Source organism: Anolis carolinensis, chromosome 6 (assembly GCF_035594765.1).
Source record: "Anolis carolinensis isolate JA03-04 chromosome 6, rAnoCar3.1.pri, whole genome shotgun sequence".
In the NCBI taxonomy this organism is placed as follows: domain Eukaryota; kingdom Metazoa; phylum Chordata; class Lepidosauria; order Squamata; family Dactyloidae; genus Anolis; species Anolis carolinensis.
In genome coordinates, this window is record NC_085846.1 from 88,766,866 (window position 1) to 88,788,169 (window position 21,304).

The 21,304-nt window shown below is 38.1% G+C and overlaps 1 protein-coding gene across 2 annotated transcripts in view; it reads right to left on the reverse strand.

The window, feature by feature from the left end:
* scin (scinderin) overlaps nucleotides 1-21,304 on the reverse strand; it is a 66,562-nt gene that overhangs the window by 11,617 nt on the left and 33,641 nt on the right. For both annotated transcript variants that reach the window (XM_003222131.4, XM_008112597.3), the window contains exons 5-11: nucleotides 15,695-15,787; nucleotides 12,639-12,771; nucleotides 10,903-10,991; nucleotides 10,501-10,716; nucleotides 7,100-7,221; nucleotides 5,582-5,672; nucleotides 1,318-1,488 (exon numbers count right to left, since the gene is read on the reverse strand). In XM_003222131.4, the coding sequence (XP_003222179.1) occupies nucleotides 1,318-1,488; nucleotides 5,582-5,672; nucleotides 7,100-7,221; nucleotides 10,501-10,716; nucleotides 10,903-10,991; nucleotides 12,639-12,771; nucleotides 15,695-15,787 (915 nt within the window). The remainder of the gene's footprint in view (nucleotides 1-1,317; nucleotides 1,489-5,581; nucleotides 5,673-7,099; nucleotides 7,222-10,500; nucleotides 10,717-10,902; nucleotides 10,992-12,638; nucleotides 12,772-15,694; nucleotides 15,788-21,304) is intronic.

Below are 21,304 nucleotides of genomic sequence, written 5' to 3' on the forward strand. Positions count from 1 at the left end.
TGACTCTACCCTGCAGTCAATTCCACCATTATCTATCCCTGAAGATGCTTATCCCCTTAACACAACTGTGCTTCCTCCAGCAAGGTCATCTGGAACAAAAGAGCTGGGAAGAAGAGATAAGCACCAGTCATGAGGGGTTTGCATTCCTTAAATGTATGCCCCCAGCAATAAAAACAAAAACCCATACCTCACACCAATTTGCATGTTGGCACTTGATGTTCAATTCAATTCTATCCTTGTTTTACCAGGAGCAATCTGGGGCTGATTGATAATCAACAGCATGGTGATAAAGGTCAAAAGGGTGGAGGCATCCATTGGGACACAAAAGGCATTCACCAAGGAGCTGCAATTAGCAGTTGCTCTCTTTGGCATGTCAAAAGATGGCATGTCAAAAGATCGCTTTAAAGGATAGCACCAAGATGCATGTGGAAATCCTAAGTGTTGTCGAAGGCTTTCATGGCCAAAATCACTGGTTGCTGTGAGTTTTCCGGCTATGTTCCAGAAGCATTCTCTCCTGATGTTTCACCCACATCTATGGCAGACATCCTCAACAACCTCTGAGGATGCCTGTCATAGATGTGGGTGAAACATCCGGAGAGAATGCTTCTGGAACATAGTCATACAGTCCAGAAAACTCACAGCAACCCAAGATATCACCCTATATTACTCGGCCAAACATATAAACCAGATCTGGGCAACACATAGCCTGAGGGCAGCATCCTCTCCTCAACATTACACATGTTGCTTTTGCAGTGTCCACTGTGTCCCAGTTGCCAATGATGACAGGAGCTATACTGCTAGAAAGAAAGAAAAACACAGGGAAAGGAAGGCACAGAGACTGGCCTAAATCCAATGACTACTCTAAACTAGAGTACATTAATTGCAGCAATGAGATTTATGTGAATATTAACTTACTACTCAGCAAGTTAATTCATTGTGTCTACCTTAACAGAGACTCACAAATGGATTTAGCCCCAGACTCCCATTTTCATCCCATTTTAGAAAAGAAGGAAAGCACTACAACTTGTGGCAGAGAGATCTGGTAAAGGAGTATATACTGGCACTCTTACTGTATGTACCTCTTGAAGTTGCCCACCCCTGCTTTAAATCACATTCCTGCTGCCATGGTGTCCAATTCTGGGGCCTCCAGGTGTTTTGAACTTCAGCTCCCGGAATTTCTGAGCATTAGAAAAGCTGGCCAGGGCTGGAATCTCAAACGGTTGGACACCACTAGTCTTGATTGTCCTTAGCTTTGGAACATAAAGCAACTTTGTCTTGTTAGAGAGCAAATGAGTTTCTGAATTACACAATGGTTACCTCCACTATCCTGGTGATGGATCCTAAGTTTCTGCGGATTTGAAACAAACGAGTCGGAGGAGGAGGCACCTGGCCTCCTTTCTTGGATGTCCCATCCTTGTAAACAATGAGAGGCTTATCCTTGAACAAACTCAGCAAGTGTGGAGGTTCTTTGCCTTGGCTCACTCTGATCTGCAAAAGATATGGAAACACAATAGCAAAGGAATGGGTTAAGTAAAATCTTTTAAGGGGCACCCAGCCTACCACCTTGGTCTGATCTGGACCGCAAATGCTTCACAGAGCAAAGAGGCAGGCAAGAAGTAAGGGTGGCACAGTTTCTTGGACTAATTATAGTTTACATGACTGTAGCTGGCATGCAGACACAGCACTATTCGATCTGCTCCTTTTTGCACGCTAGAGGAAATGTGACATGCCCACTGCAGTCTTCATGTTCTTCTACCATCACATTTGTTTGTGTTTGTGTGCCTGTTCATTCTGGGAGATTTGCATTTCAATGCAGCAAAAGGCAGCATCTCATCACGTTTGTTTACACTTGGTTTGTATATCTGCCTGAAACTGGAAGAAAGCAAGGAGCAGAAAGCCATCTGGGAACAGAAATTGGCAATCTATGCTGATTACAAGAAAAGCTGCAATTGAGGTATAAAGCGAGAAGAGCTCTTTAGAAAAGAAGCCTTTCTTATAGCTAATAATGCAACTGATTTGTGAGTCCTTATTATCACAAGAATGGATGGCAGCCAGGGATTGCTTAAAATGATTTTTCTTTGAAGGAACAGAATTAACTGATCTGTGGAGGGTAAAAATAAAAATGTCTATCAGAGAACAAAATACGACCATGAAGGTTAATGTTCTGGGTCCTTGATACTTCAGATAGCCCAGTAATATGATTCAAACCACAATATACATTTTGCATGCTTTGTAGAAAATATACTTGTTTGATTGCTGGAAGATGTTTATCACAGCATTTTAATAATCTTACATATATTTAGCATTTTTCCTGCTTTGTTAGGAATTAGTAATTGAAAGGTAAACACAGAATTAATTTGCAAAGCTGATTGCTATGATATATGTGTCTGTTGTGAGAGGGAAATGTGACCTCCTTATTAGTTGTTCTAGGACAGTGGCTTATTTATTTATTTATTTCCAATATTTCTATCCCGCCTTTCTCACCCGAAGGGACTCAGGGTGGCGTACAATTGGCAACAATTCGAAGCCGACACATCATTAAAAACATTAAAAACAAACAGCATATAAAATCTATTACAAACAGTTAAATACAGTATAAAATAGAAAACATGTGGTTAAAATCTGTTCATCCAATATCCTTGTGCTTTATCCATGGTTCTCAACTTGGGGTCCCCAGATGTTTTTGGCCTTCAGTTCCCAGAAATCCTAACAGCTTGTAAACTGGCTGGGATTTCTGGGAGTTGTAGGCCAAAACATCTGGGAAATCCAAGTTGAGAACCACAGTTCTATGACATTCAACATACCATGTGTCAATTACTTGATACAGTTGACTCTCAACTAACTAGAAATCAAGCAACCAAAATGCTCAAGCAACCAGTAAAAAAATTGAAGATATAATTATTTAAATAAAAGCTAAAATACACATGCAATACAGTAAATTGTTTGTCTTTGTCTTAATTTGCTTTTAATGACTGTTTTTCAATACAGTATTAATATCAATTCTACAGAGTTTATGGTATAGAATAGTATGGGGTGTAGTATTACTTAGGCCTATTTTTAATAGTTACTCTCAAACAACCAGAAACTACATTTATCCAACATCAAGCAATCACCATGGGTCCCGGTTAACTGCAATTCTACTGCATTTACTATAATTTTTATTTATAGATACACTATCAAGGTAAATGGGACTCTGAAGAATACAGAATAATGGGGTCCTAACTCAGGCACAATCTGGAATCTAGTAGGTGGAAAGATATAGGTGGACAAGCATAGGTGGAGGAAGGGGTAAGAAAGCACGGTATTTCTGGAGCAAGCAGAAATTGAAATAGTTTAACACTATCTTTAAAAAATCATCCTTCTCACTCAAGACCTGTCCTGTTATTAGGCCAGGGATGTGACTTCTGGCAGCACTAGCTAATGTAGCCTTATGCTAAGAAATGCTGGATGGTGACCAGGACTTGTGCCTGCAGGGGAGGCAGCAATTACTTGCAACTACATCACATTTTTACAGAGTTCCCAGGGAACCACCTTGCAAGACTATTTACAAAGCCCTAGGGATATGAGTGCCTAAATACCCTAAAGGCATCTGTTCCTGATTGATCCAAGCAAGGTCAGCCCTGGTTAGTACTCGGAAGAGAATCTGCCAAAGACTACCAGGCTCTGTAGACTATATTTAAGAGGAAGGAACTGGAAAAACCACTTCTGAGGATTCCTTGCCTAAGAAAACACTATGAAATTTATGGGTCATTATAATTCGAGCTTAATTCGAGCACACACACACACAGGAACATGAAAACATTTCAAGAGTTTATGTATGTTGAAATGTAGACTGCACCACCATCCAGTGGCTGATATAATAACTGCACCTTAAGTGTGGTACAGCAAGGGTGCACTGATTTTTGGTTCATGGAATCTTAGTTTATGTTTTTGTATTTTCAAAATGAAGAATCAATTTTTTTTGCTATTTTCCCCGCTCAAAAATCCTATGGCTTGCTCTAGTTAAAAGTTAGCATGATATCACTGAACAAGCATTTGAGTATCTTCTGCATTGCAGATTAAAGGCAATTGGATTCCGTAACTTTAAACATCCAGCTTTCCTGCCTTTTTGCCCTTTGCTTTCTGTGATGGGAGAAAATTCATATACCAAGTTTCTCATTTTCTGTTACAAGAAAATGTGCAAAAAATCCAGGCCCTAAACCCCTCTAAAAGGTATTGGTTTTCATCAAGGCAAAAGTGCTGCTTGTACATCTCCAGCTTTTATGCTTCCTTGTTTGTACCATCCATACAAGGAGCCCCGGTGGTGCCCAACCTTCCTTATGCCGTGACCCCTTAATACGGTTCATGTTGTGGTGACCCCCAACCATAAAATTATTTTTGTTTCTACTTCATAACTGTAATTTTGCTACTGTTATGAATCGTAATGTAAGCATCTGATATGCAGGATGTATTTTCCTTCACTGGACCAAATTTGGCAAAAATACCCAATACACCAAAATTTGAATACTGGTGGGGTTGGGGGGGGGTGATTTTATCATTTGGGAGATGTAGTTGCTGTCATTTATAGTTCACCTACAACCAAAGAGCATTCTAAACTCCACCAGCGATGGAATTGAACCAAACTTGGCACACAGAACTCCCATGACCAACAGAAAATACTGGAAAGGTTTGGTGGGCATTGACCTTGAGTTTGGGAGTTGTAGTTCACCTACATCTAGAGAGCACTGTGGACTCAAACAATGATAGAGCTGGACCAAGCTTGGCACAAATACTCAATATGCCCAAATATGAACACAGGTGGAGTTTGGGGAAAATAGACCTTGGCATTTTGGAGTTGTAGTTGCTAGGATTTATAGTCCCACCTACAATAAAAGAGCCCCTTGAACCCCACCAATGATAGAATTGGGCAAATTGGGCTTTGGTTGGGGAGATTCACCGTGTGTTTCCAAAAAGGAAGAGAAGGACAGGCAAAGAGATATTCAGCCTTCTCTGTCAAAGGAGTTCCTAAGACTATCAGAAATATCTATTTTCTGATGGTCTTTGGTGACCCCTCTGACACCCCCTCATTATCCCCTAGGGATCCCAACCCTTAGGTTGAGAAACGCTGAGTTAAATCCCTGTGCCAGCAGGACTGCTGACATGAATATAAATATTTAATATGTATTGATATTTAATTTTAATTGATTTTAAGTCATTGTTTGTGTGTATTTTAAGACATCTAATGGTTGCTATATGTAAGCCGCCTTGAGTCCCCTTTGGGGTAGAGAAAGGCGAGGTAGAAATAAGGAAAATAAATAAATAAATAAATAAATAAAGATTGGGTTGCTGATCTGAAGGTTGCCGGTTTGAATCCGGGGAGAGTGCGGATGAGCTCCCTCTGTCAGCTACAGCTCCCCATGCAGAGACATGAGAGAAGCCTCCCACAAGGATGGCAAAAACATCAAACATCTGGGCATACCCTGGGCAAAATCCTTGCAGATGGCAATTCTCTCACACCAGAAGCGACTTGCAGTTTCTCAAGTTGCTCCTGACACAGAAAAAAACCCACCAATACTTTCCTGTTCATCAGAGAGATACCAACCTGGACAGCATGTCCATGAAGTGATCGATCAAGCTGGACAGTCAAGAACGCTGAAGTGGTCAGCTCATCTTTAGTGGCATGGGCACCTTGCCTGTGGACAGAGAAGACACACAGCCAGAGGCTCACCTGAGCTGAAGGATGACACAAAATGGATATCTATATTGGTTAAGGCACATGATTCATCTGGGAGAAATTACCCTTGCCCAATCTATCTTTAGCACTGTAAAGCTTTTCTTTTCTATGGTTACAAGCCAATTTCTTCCCAGTGAAACCATCAACAAGATGCTGCTTATTTTATTGATTTATTTTTAGATTGCCTTTCTGCTTAGTAAAGGGCAGTAGTGGCTCGTGGCTCTTGTGTCAAGGAAGTGATGGATCTGCTCTGGGTTTTAGACTAAATGTGTCTCCAAGGTGTTCACTCAGACCTGTTTCCAAGCTATCAGCTTATTTAAAATCTATACGAAAAGCCACAGCAGAGTCACCATTCCAACATAAAAATAATAAAATCAGGAATGGCTAAAGAGGAAATCTCAGAGAGCACAATTAAGTCTATGAAGCTCAAATACTCTGTTCATAAGTCTAAAGTAGAGTGGCCATGCTTTTTATTCTTGAAAGGTCCCAGGCTGATTGTTTGGGCTCCTCTGAAGTGCGTCACCATTTCAGTGATGTTTTCAATTGTGGCCATTATCTTAAAGTAATTTTAAGGTGAAGTGTTTCTAAAATAGCCTGTAATGACTGAATCTATCCCAAATGAGTTGGAGGGGGCTTTCCAGCAAAACATAAACTAGAAGTATAGAGACAGGAGAGGTAGCAAGATAAGTTATACTACATAATGAATTGAATGAGAAGGGATACTGGATTATATGAACAGAGTGTATTTTCTTGGGTCATTTTACTCCAGCAACTCGCTTCAGAATGTGGAGAGTCAGGAAGCAACATCCCTCAGGATCCTTCTACACTGGCATATAAAATCTAGATTATCTGCTTTGAACTGGATTATATAGCAATGTAGATTCAGATAATTCAGTTTAAAGCAGAAAATATGGATCATCTGATTTGATAATCTGGATTATATGGCAGTGTAAAAGGGGCCTCAGTTTGAGGCAAGGAAAGAAAACATGAGAAAACCCAAGATCGTTCTCCCCAAACTAGCTTTGTTCATTCACAGTAGATTTATTGTTTAAAGCATAACATATGATGCATCTACAGTGTAGATTTAATACAGTTCGACACCACTTTGTATGCCTTGGTTGAATGCTATGGAGTCATAGGAATTGTAAGTTTGGTGAAGCATCAATACTTCTCAGGAGAGAATGCGAAAGATCTTGTAAATCAACGGTAAATCAACTGCTCACATGCTTCCATATAGCAGTTAAAGTTGTGTCAAACTGCATTAATTCTACAGTGCATAATCTCATTTTGAAGGCTTGCCCAAAAAGTGTCTTAAAAAACTATTCATATTGTATTCAAGCTAAGACAAGAGTGAATCAAAGAGCAGTGCAATTTAGTTATACATACCAAGTGTAGATTATCTGTCCTTTGGGATAGGTGTACAATATGATGTAACAATCACCACCATAAAATTGTCCATAGCTCTCAGGTTCTACAGGGATTCTGCCATTGCTTTCAACTCGCCAGATCTAAGTAACAGAGACAGCCATTAAAAACATAATTATTTGGGGAATTTAAAAACATATGTTTCATAATGTGGTAAATTCCAGAGGGACAGCACTTAGTTGGTTGCAACAAAAACAACAGAGTCCTGCAGGAGTAATCCAATCTAGGATGCAACTGTATCTATTTCTCTAGGAATAAATTATGATATGAATAACTTCTGAGTACACGTGCAGGGTCAGCCCTGGTTAGTACTTGAATGGAGGATAATCAATGAATAACAGGTGGTGGAGACTATATTTCAGAACCAAGAACTGGAAAAAACCACCTCTGAGAATTCCTTGTCTAAGTAAACCCCTTTAAATTCATGGGGTTGTCATAAGATGAAAAGTGACTTGAAGGTACATACCCAGACAGACTTATAAAGCATCGAGCTGCTATTATGGCATAGGTGGCCATGAGTCACCTACATCAGATGAATGGAATATTGTCTGCATTTAACAGGTACTTATGTCACCATGAGTACAGACATTAGTTAACAGGGAGCTTTCCATATTACACAATTACAGTACAATGTTCCTCTACAACTATCTTGGCAACATCCTATAGAATTTGTAATTTAGGAAAGAGTAATGAGATTTCTCAATTATAAAGTAGTAGTACCTTGCCAAACTACAACTCCAAGGACTCCATAGGATGCAGCCACAGCAGTTAAAATGGAATTACAATACATAGCCATGTTGTATCCCGCCTCGAGCCACAAGGAGAGGCAGGTAATAATAAATTATGTTGTTATTGTTGTTGCATGTGAAATGGCTTTGTGGTTCCAAAAGGCCTTATAATATTTGAGACTCTTTCCTAGTTTTTTAAAAATAAAACCAACAGCAAAAGTATTTAGGGGTATCAAATGTATCTGAGTATTCAAGGCTCTTCACTGGATTTGAATACTTTCATACTTAAATCACAAATCATCTTAACTCTTCCAATAAACTGGCTAATATCCAAATAATAATTCCAATTATAGTAGACCCATTGAATCAATATGTATGTTTAGCTCTCCTTCAATAATTCATGCTATGGGTCAATTCTAGTTAGCATTCCTGAAAGAATGGATGTCAAAATATATCAAATTACTTAACAACAATGATTAAAACTGTTTACATCTTATGCCTTAGTGCAGTGGTTCTCAACCTGTGGGTTCCCAGGTGTTTTGGCCTACAACTCCCAGAAATCCCTGCCAGTTTACCATCTGTTTGAATTTCTGGAAGTTGAAGGCCAAAACATCTGGGGACCCACAGGTTGAGAACCACTGCCTTAGGGAATTGGTTATTCAAAAAGAAGAAAAGCTGAAGAATCCTACAGCATTTCAAAGTGTTGTATTGCATTTTGCGTCCACCTTATCAGATCAATAGCACACCCTTCCTTCTGGGCTGACTAGCTAGAATAGGCCATGTTGTTCTGAATTTTGAGCAGGATCCATTCTAAGGCTATTTATACATTGCCAAAACTAGCATGAGCCATTGGTATAAATTTAATATTAATGGAAGTAGCAGGTGTTTTCCAACAGAGAAAACCGTATCTTGTATGACACCTACTGTGAGGTCTACCAAACAAATCTTAGTGGGATGATCTTTCTTGAAGCCAGATGTTCTTCAGGCATATATGCACATTTCCCACCCAAGGAGAAAGCCAACATGATGAGGAAAGCTAGTGATTTTAAGCATTCTCCCTTCAACCTCCCAAAAGGTGAGAAGAGCAGCAACAGCATAATCTGCTCCCACTCCACATGATGAATTAGGAGAATGACTTACCATTTATTCCCAAAATATAGGTTGAACGATTTATTGCAGGCCCTCTGTCTTTTCTTCCCAACTACATAATATAACCTGTTTTGACCCACTGCAACTCAGAGACAAACTATGGAGTAAATCCCACTATAAGTTAGACTAGACACACTAAGTCAATCGGACGTTGCTAAGTTATTTCATTAATGATTATAATCATGTTCTGTTTTTCTGCCAAGGCTGATTTCTAGAAATGTATTTTAGCAAAATCCATTGCAGATGAGCTATTGGATAATCATGGAGGTGTGAAAATACAGATTTCTTTAATAGCTCTTGGCAATTAATTATACCATCCAGGTTATAGATAGTTATGTGGAGTGGAAGAAGAAAAGGGAAAGTAAAGGATACAGTAATTGATTTTGATAAGTCTATCTTATATAGGTTCTATTGACTGACTCGGGGCCTATCCAGACAGAGCCCAAAATGTGCGAGTCTGTGCATTTTTTACTAGAGACATCCAACACTGAATTGGTGACACTGAATTAACTTGGGACAAAGCAGGAAAACCCTGTTTCATCCGGAATTAATTAGGTCCTGGATTAGACTCGTGCCTTCGTGAAAGACCTGGGTCTAATTCAGTATGAATAGTCCTGGGATCAGCCCGGAAAACCCAGAGGGCTATAACCCCCTCCCCAAAAACCCTTTTAAACCCCTTAACAAATAAAATTACTCACTCAACCACCATTAATGTGTTGCTGGAGTCCTCCTGGTTTGTAGAAATGATGTACCGGGGGAGGGGAAGGTGAGGAGGAAAATAGGTCGCAGTTTAATGGCAGCTGGGTAATTTATTTTTAGCTCTTTTTGGGGAAAGGGTTATTTGGTGTCTTGACACCCTGCCCCAGGAAAGTGTGGGTTTTTGGGAGGAAGTGTGCAGACTTTAACCTGTACCCAATCAGGTTTCTTAAACACAATTGGTCACAGGTTAAAGGCCTGTGTAGAACCAGCTTCACTATTTCTACTTGAACTGGGGTTTACAATTGGATTTAATCCAGTTTGTGTTTAGTTTAATTGATAGAGTGCAGATTTGCCTCCATTTTTAATTCAATCAGTTACAAATACTGGGTTTGCTAATGATCTGTATACTTAGCTCCAATCTATATTTTAGAAATCATCCCACTCCACAAGAGTTATAGGAAAATGCATTAACTGGTGCCAATGCAAACTTTAAAAAAAGTGATGGCCCTTTGGGACAATTTTTGTCCAAATTGCATGCATGAAAAAATATGCCGTCTCAATCTGTGAACTTCACTCCCAATTACAATTTCAGCCTCTGCACATGCACATGTTATTTGCTGACAAGCTGACTTTGAATTATGATGTCTGCAAAAAGCCTCAGTCATCAATCTGTAAACTCAGGGCTATAGATCTGACAGCCATTGAAAACCAGAACAACCACAACAACAACAACAACAACATCAAGAAGAAAGACAGTAATGAAAGGACAATGGCATGCAGAAATACCTCCACTTTCCCAGAGCCATCGTCTATCATGTTGTGTTGGGCTGCCATTCGTGGACACTCATGCAATTTAGTAGCATCAAATTCAACCTGTTCAATCCGTGCCACCCTCTCTGTGACGTACACTTTTCCGAAGCCATCACTTTGATCTTTGTCCTTCCAGTCTCTAAAGAACTGTTTGAAAATTGGTGTTTCACCTCCTTCTGGAAGCACTTGAATCTGAAACAGGAAAAAGCTTTATCTGTACCACTCTGATCATGTTATACATTATTTCCAAAAAAAATTGACACCATCTATATTTTTATCAGAACTGGGGTCAAGGTGGCATCATAGCAACTGTGTGTAGCCATCACCTTTTTAGAAGTTACCTGGACTAAAGTGCAATTATTTCCCATATAGGCATACCTGGGTGTTAGCAGGATAACTCATTTGCTGAATGAATTCCTCAGCTGATTTCATAGCTGCTTTCCTCTCAGCTGGATTAGCATTCTTACCTTGTTAAAATAAAATGGTAGTTAAGTCCACAGTTGCAAAACAATTTCTACAGAATGTAAAATCCATTACTCAGATTCCACATTGAGAAGATACAATGTATCTTTATACTCAGGAAGTTATCTGGGAGTTGTAAAGCACTGCTTCATTAGTGAATTATGATGTTGTGAACTAAATGCACGCTGTCCATTGATGCATATGCTCAATGCGTATCACACTACACATCAATGAATAATAGCATCATATGCATAGCTGAATTTCTGCATCTGAAATATGAATATCTCCAATATTCAATGGTTCAAAACTTTGATCTGCTGGTGTAAGGCAATTTATGCCCACATACTGTACATCACCAAAAGGATGCCAGTCCATCTATCTAATACATTTAGGGATCAGTGTAATATTTTTGGATGAAGTATAGTATTTAAACAAGTATATTATAAAGGCTTCCTACAACAATTACAAAGTGTGCATTGATTAGAAGGGTTTAAATAGGTGTTTTCATAGCAAATGGTGTTGCTTTGGACAGATAAAGGAACCCTTGAATTAAAATGATCAGAAGAACTGTGAAATCCTCTCCCACAACGTTTTCTTTTTTTTAAGCAATGTTGCTGAAGTTAAGCAAATCCTAATACAGTAGAGTCTCACTTATCCAACACTCGCTTATCCAACGTTCTGGATTATCCAACGCATTTTTGTAGTCAATGTTTTTAATACATCGTGATATTTTGGTGCTAAATTCGTAAATACAGTAATTACTACATAGCATTACTGCGTCTTGAACTACTTTTTCCTGCCAAATTTGTTGTATAACATGATGTTTTGGTTCTTAATTTGTAAAATCATAACCTAATTTGATGTGTAATAGGCTTTTCCTTAATCTCTCCTTATTATCCAACATATTCGCTTATCTAACATTCTGCCAGCCCGTTTATGTTGGATAAGTGAGACTCTACTGTATAATATGAATCTTCAAATGGTCTCACATCCTAATCAGCAAGAGATCTATGTTATATGTGGTTTTTATACAGATTAGTGTGAAAGAGTGAACAGATGGAAAAGGAAGTGGGGACAGACAAGTGAGCTATATTTAAAGGATTTCTTCTCTAAACTTTCACTTAAATACTGTAAGTATCTACAGGGGATACATTACCAACTTTGCATGGATATATGAAACCATGGATGACTGCAAACCCTATTAATTTTAATGGGACAAACAATGGAGGCACTGACAAGATGGTGTACAGGAGGCCCTAAGTGAATAACTGAACAAGTGAGACTGAATAAAGTATATTGATTTTTGTATTGTATTGCATCGTATATCAAATTCCATTGTTAAAGTGAGAATGATGCTTCATCCCAAAGCTGGACTTGGAGCTTGGCTCATATAGCCATATAGCTGTCCAGCCACAAGCCAACTGAACAGTTTAGTAAAAATCAATGTCAGTTCCAGTCTATAATTCAGAAATAGATGGGGAATGTGATCATTGTGAAATGGGTGAAAGAAAGATTTTGTTAATAACCAGCTCAAGGCACAGGTCTGATGATCTCACAATGCTTAAGTTAATTCCCCATATTGGACACCAATAACAGGACACCTTTGAGCCTCTTCTCACTGATGAAGAGAATCAAAGTGTTTTCCCACATACCTTTCCATACAAATATCTTCCGAGCTGTGCCATGATCCAGTATAAAACACTCTTCAGACAGAAGCATTGCCCTCGAGAAGGGATTTTCCTCTGCAACAACGGTAACTGTCATGGAACCGCTTGCATCTGACACCTGGCAATGCAAGATATCTATGATTAGATTATCTCAAAATCCAGATCCAATCCAGAAAAAACACACCCTACTGTGGCTACTCCTATTTTATGTGTCTAAAATAAAGGTTCATTTCAGAAGCTGTTAGGAGACAATGAACTTAGAAGGCCAAAGAGAGCTCTTTTATTAAACTGAACATTTTGTATCCCTAATGTTTTTTAAGACAATACGCTAAAAAAGAAATGACATCAAGGTTGTTGTTCTAGATGAGCTCCTCATGTTAACAAACTGAAAGCACTATACAGTTATTCCATCTTTTTCTCCTTAATGGATCCCTCCCCCCATTTTGAAAAAAGAAATAGAATACATGGTATAGAGTGTCACAAATTAAGGATGTCATTATTAGACATAATAGGAGTCCCCGGTGGTGCAATGGGTTAAACCTTTGTGCCGGCAGGACTGCTGACCGAAAGGTCAGTGGTTCAAATCCGGGGAGCAGGGTGAGCACCATACCAATTCTAAAAGCTAATACTATATTGAACTATATGCCACCAACATTTTTAATTGCTTTTTTGAGCTGAAAACATTAGCAATTTGGAGGTGGGAGCAAAGTAAAGCAAGGGACAATTTAGAAGTTATTCATCATTAGCTGCTGTCACATACATCAGGATGTACTAGAATAGATATGAACAGGACATTTTTCATTAACCCTGTAAAAGATCTTTTACTGAATCAGACTTGGTTGGAAGTAAATATTACAGAAGGATATTCACAACCTGGAAGTGTACTACAGGATAACTATGACATTATATTTGCTGATATATAGAAATGGGGTTTTTCTTCTGCTCCCATCTCATTATGGGAATGCAACATGCCACCAATCCTAAATAGTGCTTTCAGGCTGTCTTGCATTGCAATAAACCGGATACCAATGTAACCTGATAAAATATTTTCCTTATATGAAATTAGTAGAAGCGATAGGTCATTCCACTTTTTAACCTACTGCTATGCTGCACAATTATTCTGTTTTGCTCCACAATGTATCCTTATGACTATATTGAGTAGAGTCTTGGTTATCTAACCTTCGCTTATCCAACGTTCTGGATTATCCAATGCAGTCTGCCTTTTAGTTGGCAGTGTTTTTGTAGTCAATGTTTTCAATACATTGCAATGTTTTGCTGCTAAATTCGTAAATACAGTAATTGCTACGTAACGTTACCATGCATTGAACTGCTTTTTCTGTCAATTTGTTGTAAAACATGATGTTTTGCTGCTTAAATTGTAAAATCATAAAATAATTTTGATGTTTAATAGTCCTTTCCTTAATGCCTCCTTATTATTCAACATTTTCGCTTATCCAACATTCTGCTAGCCCGTTTATGTTGGATAAGCGAAACTCTACTGTAATACAGTGATAGCCTGACTACCATACCAGAGTGTACACTGTGCAATGCTGATGTTTATTTAGATCATTTCTGAATTATGATAACCCTAACTGCTGGGATATCACTCAGGGAGACCAGGGTTCACATCTCCACTCAGCTATGAAAATCCATGTCATTCTCTCTCAGCCTCAGAAAAAAGGCAAAGGCAAACTTTCTCTGAGCAAATCTTGTCAATGTAAAACCCTGTGATTCGTTTGCCTTAGGGTCATCATAAAACACAATTCATTTGCAGACACAAAACTAGAAGAAGCAGTAATCATGCATTAAATGTGTGTTTTTACTGTCTTAGTCATGTTTTTCAAATATAGGCAGTTCCCAAGTTATAAACATCTGACATACAAATGACTCATAGTTAAGAATAGGAGCGAAATGATAAAAAGTGAGAAAAATCTACCCCTAGGAAGGGTAATTCACTGCTGGAAGAGTTATCATAGGGAAAAGGTGTCTCCGCTGAAGCTTCATCACCAATCCTTGTTTCTACAACATGCCCAATTTTTCAAAATCCAATTACAGTAGAGTCTCACTTATCCAACATAAACGGGCCAGCAGAAAATTGGATAAGTGAATATGTTGGATAATAAGGCGAGATTAAGGAGAAGCCTATTAAACATCAAAATAGGTTATGATTTTACAAATTAAGCACCAAAGCATCATGTTATACAACAAATTTTACAGAAAAAGTAGTTTAATACGCAGTAATGCTACGTAGTAATTACTGTATTTACAAATTTAGCACCAAAATATCACGATGTATCGAAAACATTGACTACAAAATTGCATTGGATAATCCAGAACGTTGGATAAGCGAATGTTGGATAAGTGAGACTCTACTGTATCACAGGGTCAGAAAGTGAGGTGAAATCTTCTGAACAAACATTACACTTCAAGATGTACCTGTTCCAGCTTACAAGCAAATTCAACTTAACAACAAACCTACAGAAACTATCTTGCTCATAACTTTGGGACTGCCTGTAAGGCACACTTATATAGTTCTCTTTTTAACTTCTGTAAAATAAGACTTTAATCTTGTTTGAAATTCCTGTAAGCTGCCTTGGGGAAGGGGAAATATCAATTCAAACAAACAAACCAATAAATCTGTTCAAACCCAATGAAAGTTCTGTTTCCAAACAAGGAATAGATGCAGAACATATGAAGAACTGCTCTGTTGTGCTGCAGTCTTATCAAAATCAGCCATCCTTGACTTCCCTTGTTCTTCTTCCACTCCATGTAATCAACTATAATCTGGATGGTATCATTAATGGCCAAGAACCATCGAAAGGAATCCTTATATTCACATCTCCATGTTTCTTTAATAGCTCATCTGCAGTGGCTTTTGTTAAAATCCCATTCTAGAAACCAACCTTGGCAGTGAAGCACATATGGCTATTAATGCAATAACTAAACCAATAACTCAGTAAATACCTGCAATGACCACAACAGCAGATCAAGTAGCTTTCGCATACAACAGACCTACAGAAAAGAGAACATTATCTACTCACCATGTAAAGCTTAGCAATTCTTCTGTTGGTGATATCAGCAGATTCATCATCATTGTCATCACCCTCCGGAAGTTCTGGCTTGCGTCCTAGAACCTTCATGTGGGGAAAGACAACCGTTACTGTACTTTAAGGGATTACATATGGCTAACTTAGCAGCATGGCAAGAAATATTGGGTCTGTTTTTAAAAAGAGCACCATTTCGGGCCAGGTTTGTCATAAAACAGTGGTGATTTCCACATTGTTGGAATGGTTTATAAGATACTGCACACAGGCAACATTGCCTTGCCCCCAGTGAAATATGTTCACTGCACCTGACTAGTAGCTATTGCTTGAGTATGTTTTAATGTATTATATGTTTTATGATGTTATGTTTATATGTTTTAAATGTATTTATGTGATTGTATTTTACAGTGTATTGCTGGGCTTAGACCCCATGTGAGCCGCCCTGAGTCCCTTTGGGGAGATGGGGCAGGATATAAGAATAAAAGTTTTTATTATTATTAGATCAGGGCTTCTTAAACTATGGCTCAGTGTTGGGCTCCTGAAAAATCTGGCAACAGTAAAAGCTTTCTGAATGCCACCCATTTACAAAAGTGGACCCTCCAAAAATGTTTCAGCTGTCCTAATTTATTATCAGTAATGTTTTTATTTTTATGCAGGTATATAAGTATATATACCTATATACTGTACTTGCATTCACATAAAAATTTCTCTGGTGAAAAGGGGTCATGAGTGGAAAAAGAAGCATATACTCGAGTATAAGCCGACCTGAATATAAGCTGAGGCACCTAATTTTACCACAAAAAAACTGGGAAAACATTGACTCCAGTATAAGCCAAGGGTGGTAAATTTCAGAAATAAAAATAGATACCAATAAAATTACATTAATTGAGGCATCAGTAGTTTAAATGTTTTTGAACCTTTACATCAAACTGAAATTTAAGATTTGACTGTTCAACTCTGGTTAAATCATTATCTCATCTTCTTCAATGTAAATGTGCTTATGTATCCTTTTAATAATAATAGAGTGAAATAATAAATGTAATAATAATAATAATAAATGCAGTAAAATAATAAATGTAATAATAAATAGAGTAAAATAATAAATGTATTAATAATAATAAAAATAGAGTAAAATAAATGTAAAAGTAACAACAATAATATAGTAAAATAATAAATGTAATAATAATAATGAATAGAGTAAAATAATAAATGTAACAATACCAATAATAATAGAGAAAAATAATAAATGTACCATATATACTTGAGTATAAGCCAACCTGAATATAAGCCCAGCAGGACCCTCACCCGAGTATAAGCCATGGGGGGGGGGGGCTAAAAAAGGGCTGAAAAACTAGGCTTATACTCAAGTATATACAGTACCTTAAAAATACCAGATCCCACCTCATCTTGGGAGCTAAGTAGGGTCAACCTTGGTTAGTACTTGGACAGGAGACTGCAAACAAATACCAGCAGATGTAGCTTTGTTTCAGAGGAAGGAACTGACAAATCCACATCTCAATATGACTTGCCTAACTTAACCCTATCAAATTACTGGGGTCATCATAACCGGCAACTTGAAGGCACACATACACAGAAAATGAAAACAGATTATTTCTGTAAACCTCGAGTAGATGCATTAGGACACCTATCAAAACGTATCGGGTAGTTCAATTCATATCATCATATCAAAAGTAATATTATGATTATGGTAGCATGGCAGATACATTAACTAAAATATCTGCACAGATAAATTTGATCTACAGATAGTTTGCATAAGAAAATCCCATGTACAGAATAAAAGGATCATCAAATAAAAATTTGGCTTCCTCGTGTCAGCCAGCAGGGATTAATTAAATTAAATCCACTTTGCATTTATCAGGAAGGGTGGCTTATTTTGGTTTAATATCTAACCAGGAACATGTTTAAATAAGATAAGTGTAATGCAATATCACCAGTTCAGAGCAGATATTTTTAAAATATGGGGTCCCATATTGACAATGTAAATATTTAACAAGGAACAAACCAGCAAGACATGTAGCGTGAAGATAATGAAAGAAAACACCTTAAATACATTCAAATAACCAACTACCTGAGAAATGTTATACCTTGGGAAGATATATATATTATATATCAATAAATAGTCATACTTGCAAATATAATTTTGTTTTTCAGCAGAAACAGTGGCAATACTTCCTTGTGTTTGTACAGCTTGTGTAAACTACCCAAATGAGAGGTGTCAAGTGTATATTCCTGTTTTATACCTCATCTCAGCCTGGCAGGGACCGTCCCAAGTAATCTTTTGTTGTCCCACATTTTTAACTGTTTTCAAAATATTCTGGTTTTACTCTCTGCTTACTTTTCTTCCCTTATCCTCAGCTTATTTCAATTGCTACAAACCAAATCCAAAGTGCAGAAGTAGTTTTCTCAATTAAATTTCCAGGGAGAAAAGGAGTTGGCAGTCTGGACCTTTCAGGAGGCTCAGGCAAAAGCAAAGTGCTGCAGCCTCTTCTAGCTGGTGTGTTTTCTCAGTAATAACTTTTGCCATCATCACCACTCTTAATGTCACTTGGTCATATGTATCCCAGTTTGCCTTTGTGAAATGTTGCAGAGTATACTCTCACATTCAATACTAATTTTGCATCAATTGCACTGATTGTTGGGTACTTTCTAGGCCCCAGTTTGAAATGCTGGTGTTGATATTTAAAACAGTAATGCTTGTCAGAGTTGTTGTAAATGCTTCTTTCAAATGTTTACCAGTGGTGGTGGTAACACTTTCATACCAAGGACTAAATTTAATTTCACAGAAATTCCCAGGCACTAGATTTGGGTGATGGGTGAAGTCTAAAGCAAAAAAGATTCATCAGTAATAAGTTACAATAAGCCATCTCTAGGGGGTGCTTTGAATACATATAGATTACTGCAATGCGCTCTACATAGGTTTGCCTTTGAAGACTGTTCAGAAGCTTCAACTGGTGCAACAGGCAGCGGCCCGTTGCTCACCGGAGCGGCATACAGGGAGGACACAACTCCACTCTTGCATCAGCTCCACTGGCTGTCAATCTGCTACCGAACACAATTCAAAGTGCTGACTTTAGCCTAGAAAGCCTAAATGGTTCCAGCCCAGCTTACCTGTCTCCCCCTATGAACCACCTCAGAGATTAGGTTCATCTGGGGAGTTCCTTTTCCTTTTAAGGTGGAGGAAATGCCAATGAAAAAATGGGTAAACAACAAAAACAACTGATATTAGGAAAGTGTGTATGGGTTCTTTGGGACAATCCATCGGCCAACTTTGTCTTTAGGACCTACCTCTAATGTTAACACGAGCTTTGGATACCCTGCTTGCAAAACTACCAGTAAGATCATAAACCTTGTATTTGTTTTTTAAGATGTCACAAGACTCAGTTATTTCTGAGTATTTTTTCACACTTTATATTTTACACAAACTGCCTTATGGGAGCACTGTTTTAAAAGGAAGTGTAACAAAATTGAAATAGATACATAAGCCATCCACCCCAAGCTCTCCTACTTTGTCATGATTTCTCAATATTTTTCTTTGTTTTCAACGGTATCTTCCAAAAATATCTACCTACATTTGCAAGATAGTCAGGCCAGCTGCACATGGAGACTTCAAAATGTAAGAGCTACATGAAAGACTTCCAGCTTGTGGTTATGTGATCATGAACAACATATCGGCCTCCGCACAGCTGACCTGTCTGAAGTCAGCATGGTGCTTTTTTTCGGTGAAAAGCAGAACTGTTGCCATGAACTCTGCAAACTTCATATGAAGAATCTTTCCCTTAATTTGTCATATTTCCAAGCTGTAAGCATATCAGAATCAGTGACAAAACATATTATTATAGATGTGAACAATTTGTATAAAAAGCTCTCTGGGGAAAAAATGGCCATTTGAAATGCAAGCCACATTTCTCACTTGACTTCATAAATCAAGTCAAACAAAAGTAATCCAACCACTTATTCCTGCTGCTCCTAAAAGGAGGGGCATTATTGGCTAGGATGTCACCTGAAGGTTAACTCAAAACTTGCCAGCAACAGTACATTAGCTTTATAACCTTGCTCTAAGCAATACTAGCTCCATAAAGGAAGTTTGTTTTTATTCTGGTGGTCAAAACCATCCTGGGGCCCCATCCAGAATTTGACACTCCAGATTGACCCTGGAATAAAGCATCAGTGCAGCTGTGCCTATTGTCTAGCCTGGAAGTGCCTTTTTGTATTTTGCTCAACTTTTGGTAAATGAACAATTAGTTAAGACTCTTTGATGCTCCTTAGAAGAAAGTTCAGTGAGGAATGAGGTCAGAACTCCTGCCTCAAGGCCTGGCCTTTGCAGTCCATTCTTTCTTGAGAAAACCCAACTCCTTAAGTTTTACTGCTGGTTCCCAAGACTCTGCTAATCATGGCTATGCACTTTGTTCGCATTTTTTGGTTGCTAAATTGAGCCTTGCTCAATCTATTTTGAGGTATATCAGCCTCTTTTTTCTAAATCCAAGTTTCCAGTTTTAAGGACCTTGCTAATCTGTCCTTCAATTTTGAGATCTTTGCAAGAAAGAAGAACATAAAAAGAGACCCGTCGGTTCAGGTCAAAGATAAATATATTCCAAAATTCTGTTCACACAGCAGCCAACCATTTATTTTTGGAAGCCTATAAGCAAAACATTAGTGTAACAGTAATCTACAACAAACTGTTGAAATGTTTTTTTTTCTTTTTATCTAATAATCTGACTTAGAGCCTATTTCTTTTGGTTAAAGCCCTTTCCACACAGCTGAATAAAATCCCACATTATCTGTTTTGAACTGGAACATATAGCAGTGTGAATTCAGTTAACTTGGTGCCCTTTCACAGAGCCATATAACACAGCATATCAAGACAGAAATTCTACTTTGAGCTGGATAATCTGAACCCACACTGCCATATATCCTAGTTCAAAGCAGATAATGTAGGATTTTATTTAGCTGTGTGGAAGGGGCCTTAGTTCAAAGCAGATATTGTGGGATTTTCTGTCTTGATATTCTGTCTTATGGCTGTGTGGAAGGGCCTTAAAAAAGCCCCAAACCCATTTTTCTTTGCCCCCATCTTGCCAGTTTCTCGAACTGAAGCCCAGCCCATCATAATCTGTAGTGAATCCACAAGCACAGCCTGAGTTTCAATAACCTTCCAGTTTCTATGCCTACACTGAGTACATATCTAAGTTACGTTTTCTCCAACTATTGTATTTTACTCATTTAGGCCTGAATCCTATTGTTTATCTGAACTAGAACAGGCTCATTAACCCAACTGTTGAATGGTGAGCCATTAGGTAAATCTCACTGATTCAATGTATTTATCTGGTAGAGACTAACAATAGAATTGAAGCATTAGTTATTTGTTTAATAATTACAATAATTGTAATATTTATTTCTTACCTGCATCTCCCTATGAATGAATGGAGCCACTTATAGATTGCCATTTACCAAGTTCTGCCACAGTGTTATGCTATTCAGAACTTGGAGGGCTCCTTGATTCACCTCTCTAGTTGAGACTAGTGGTTGGATTTAAGCCTTAGGGAATAATTTATTTTGTTGATTTCAGTTTGCTTTCAGAATTTCTGTATT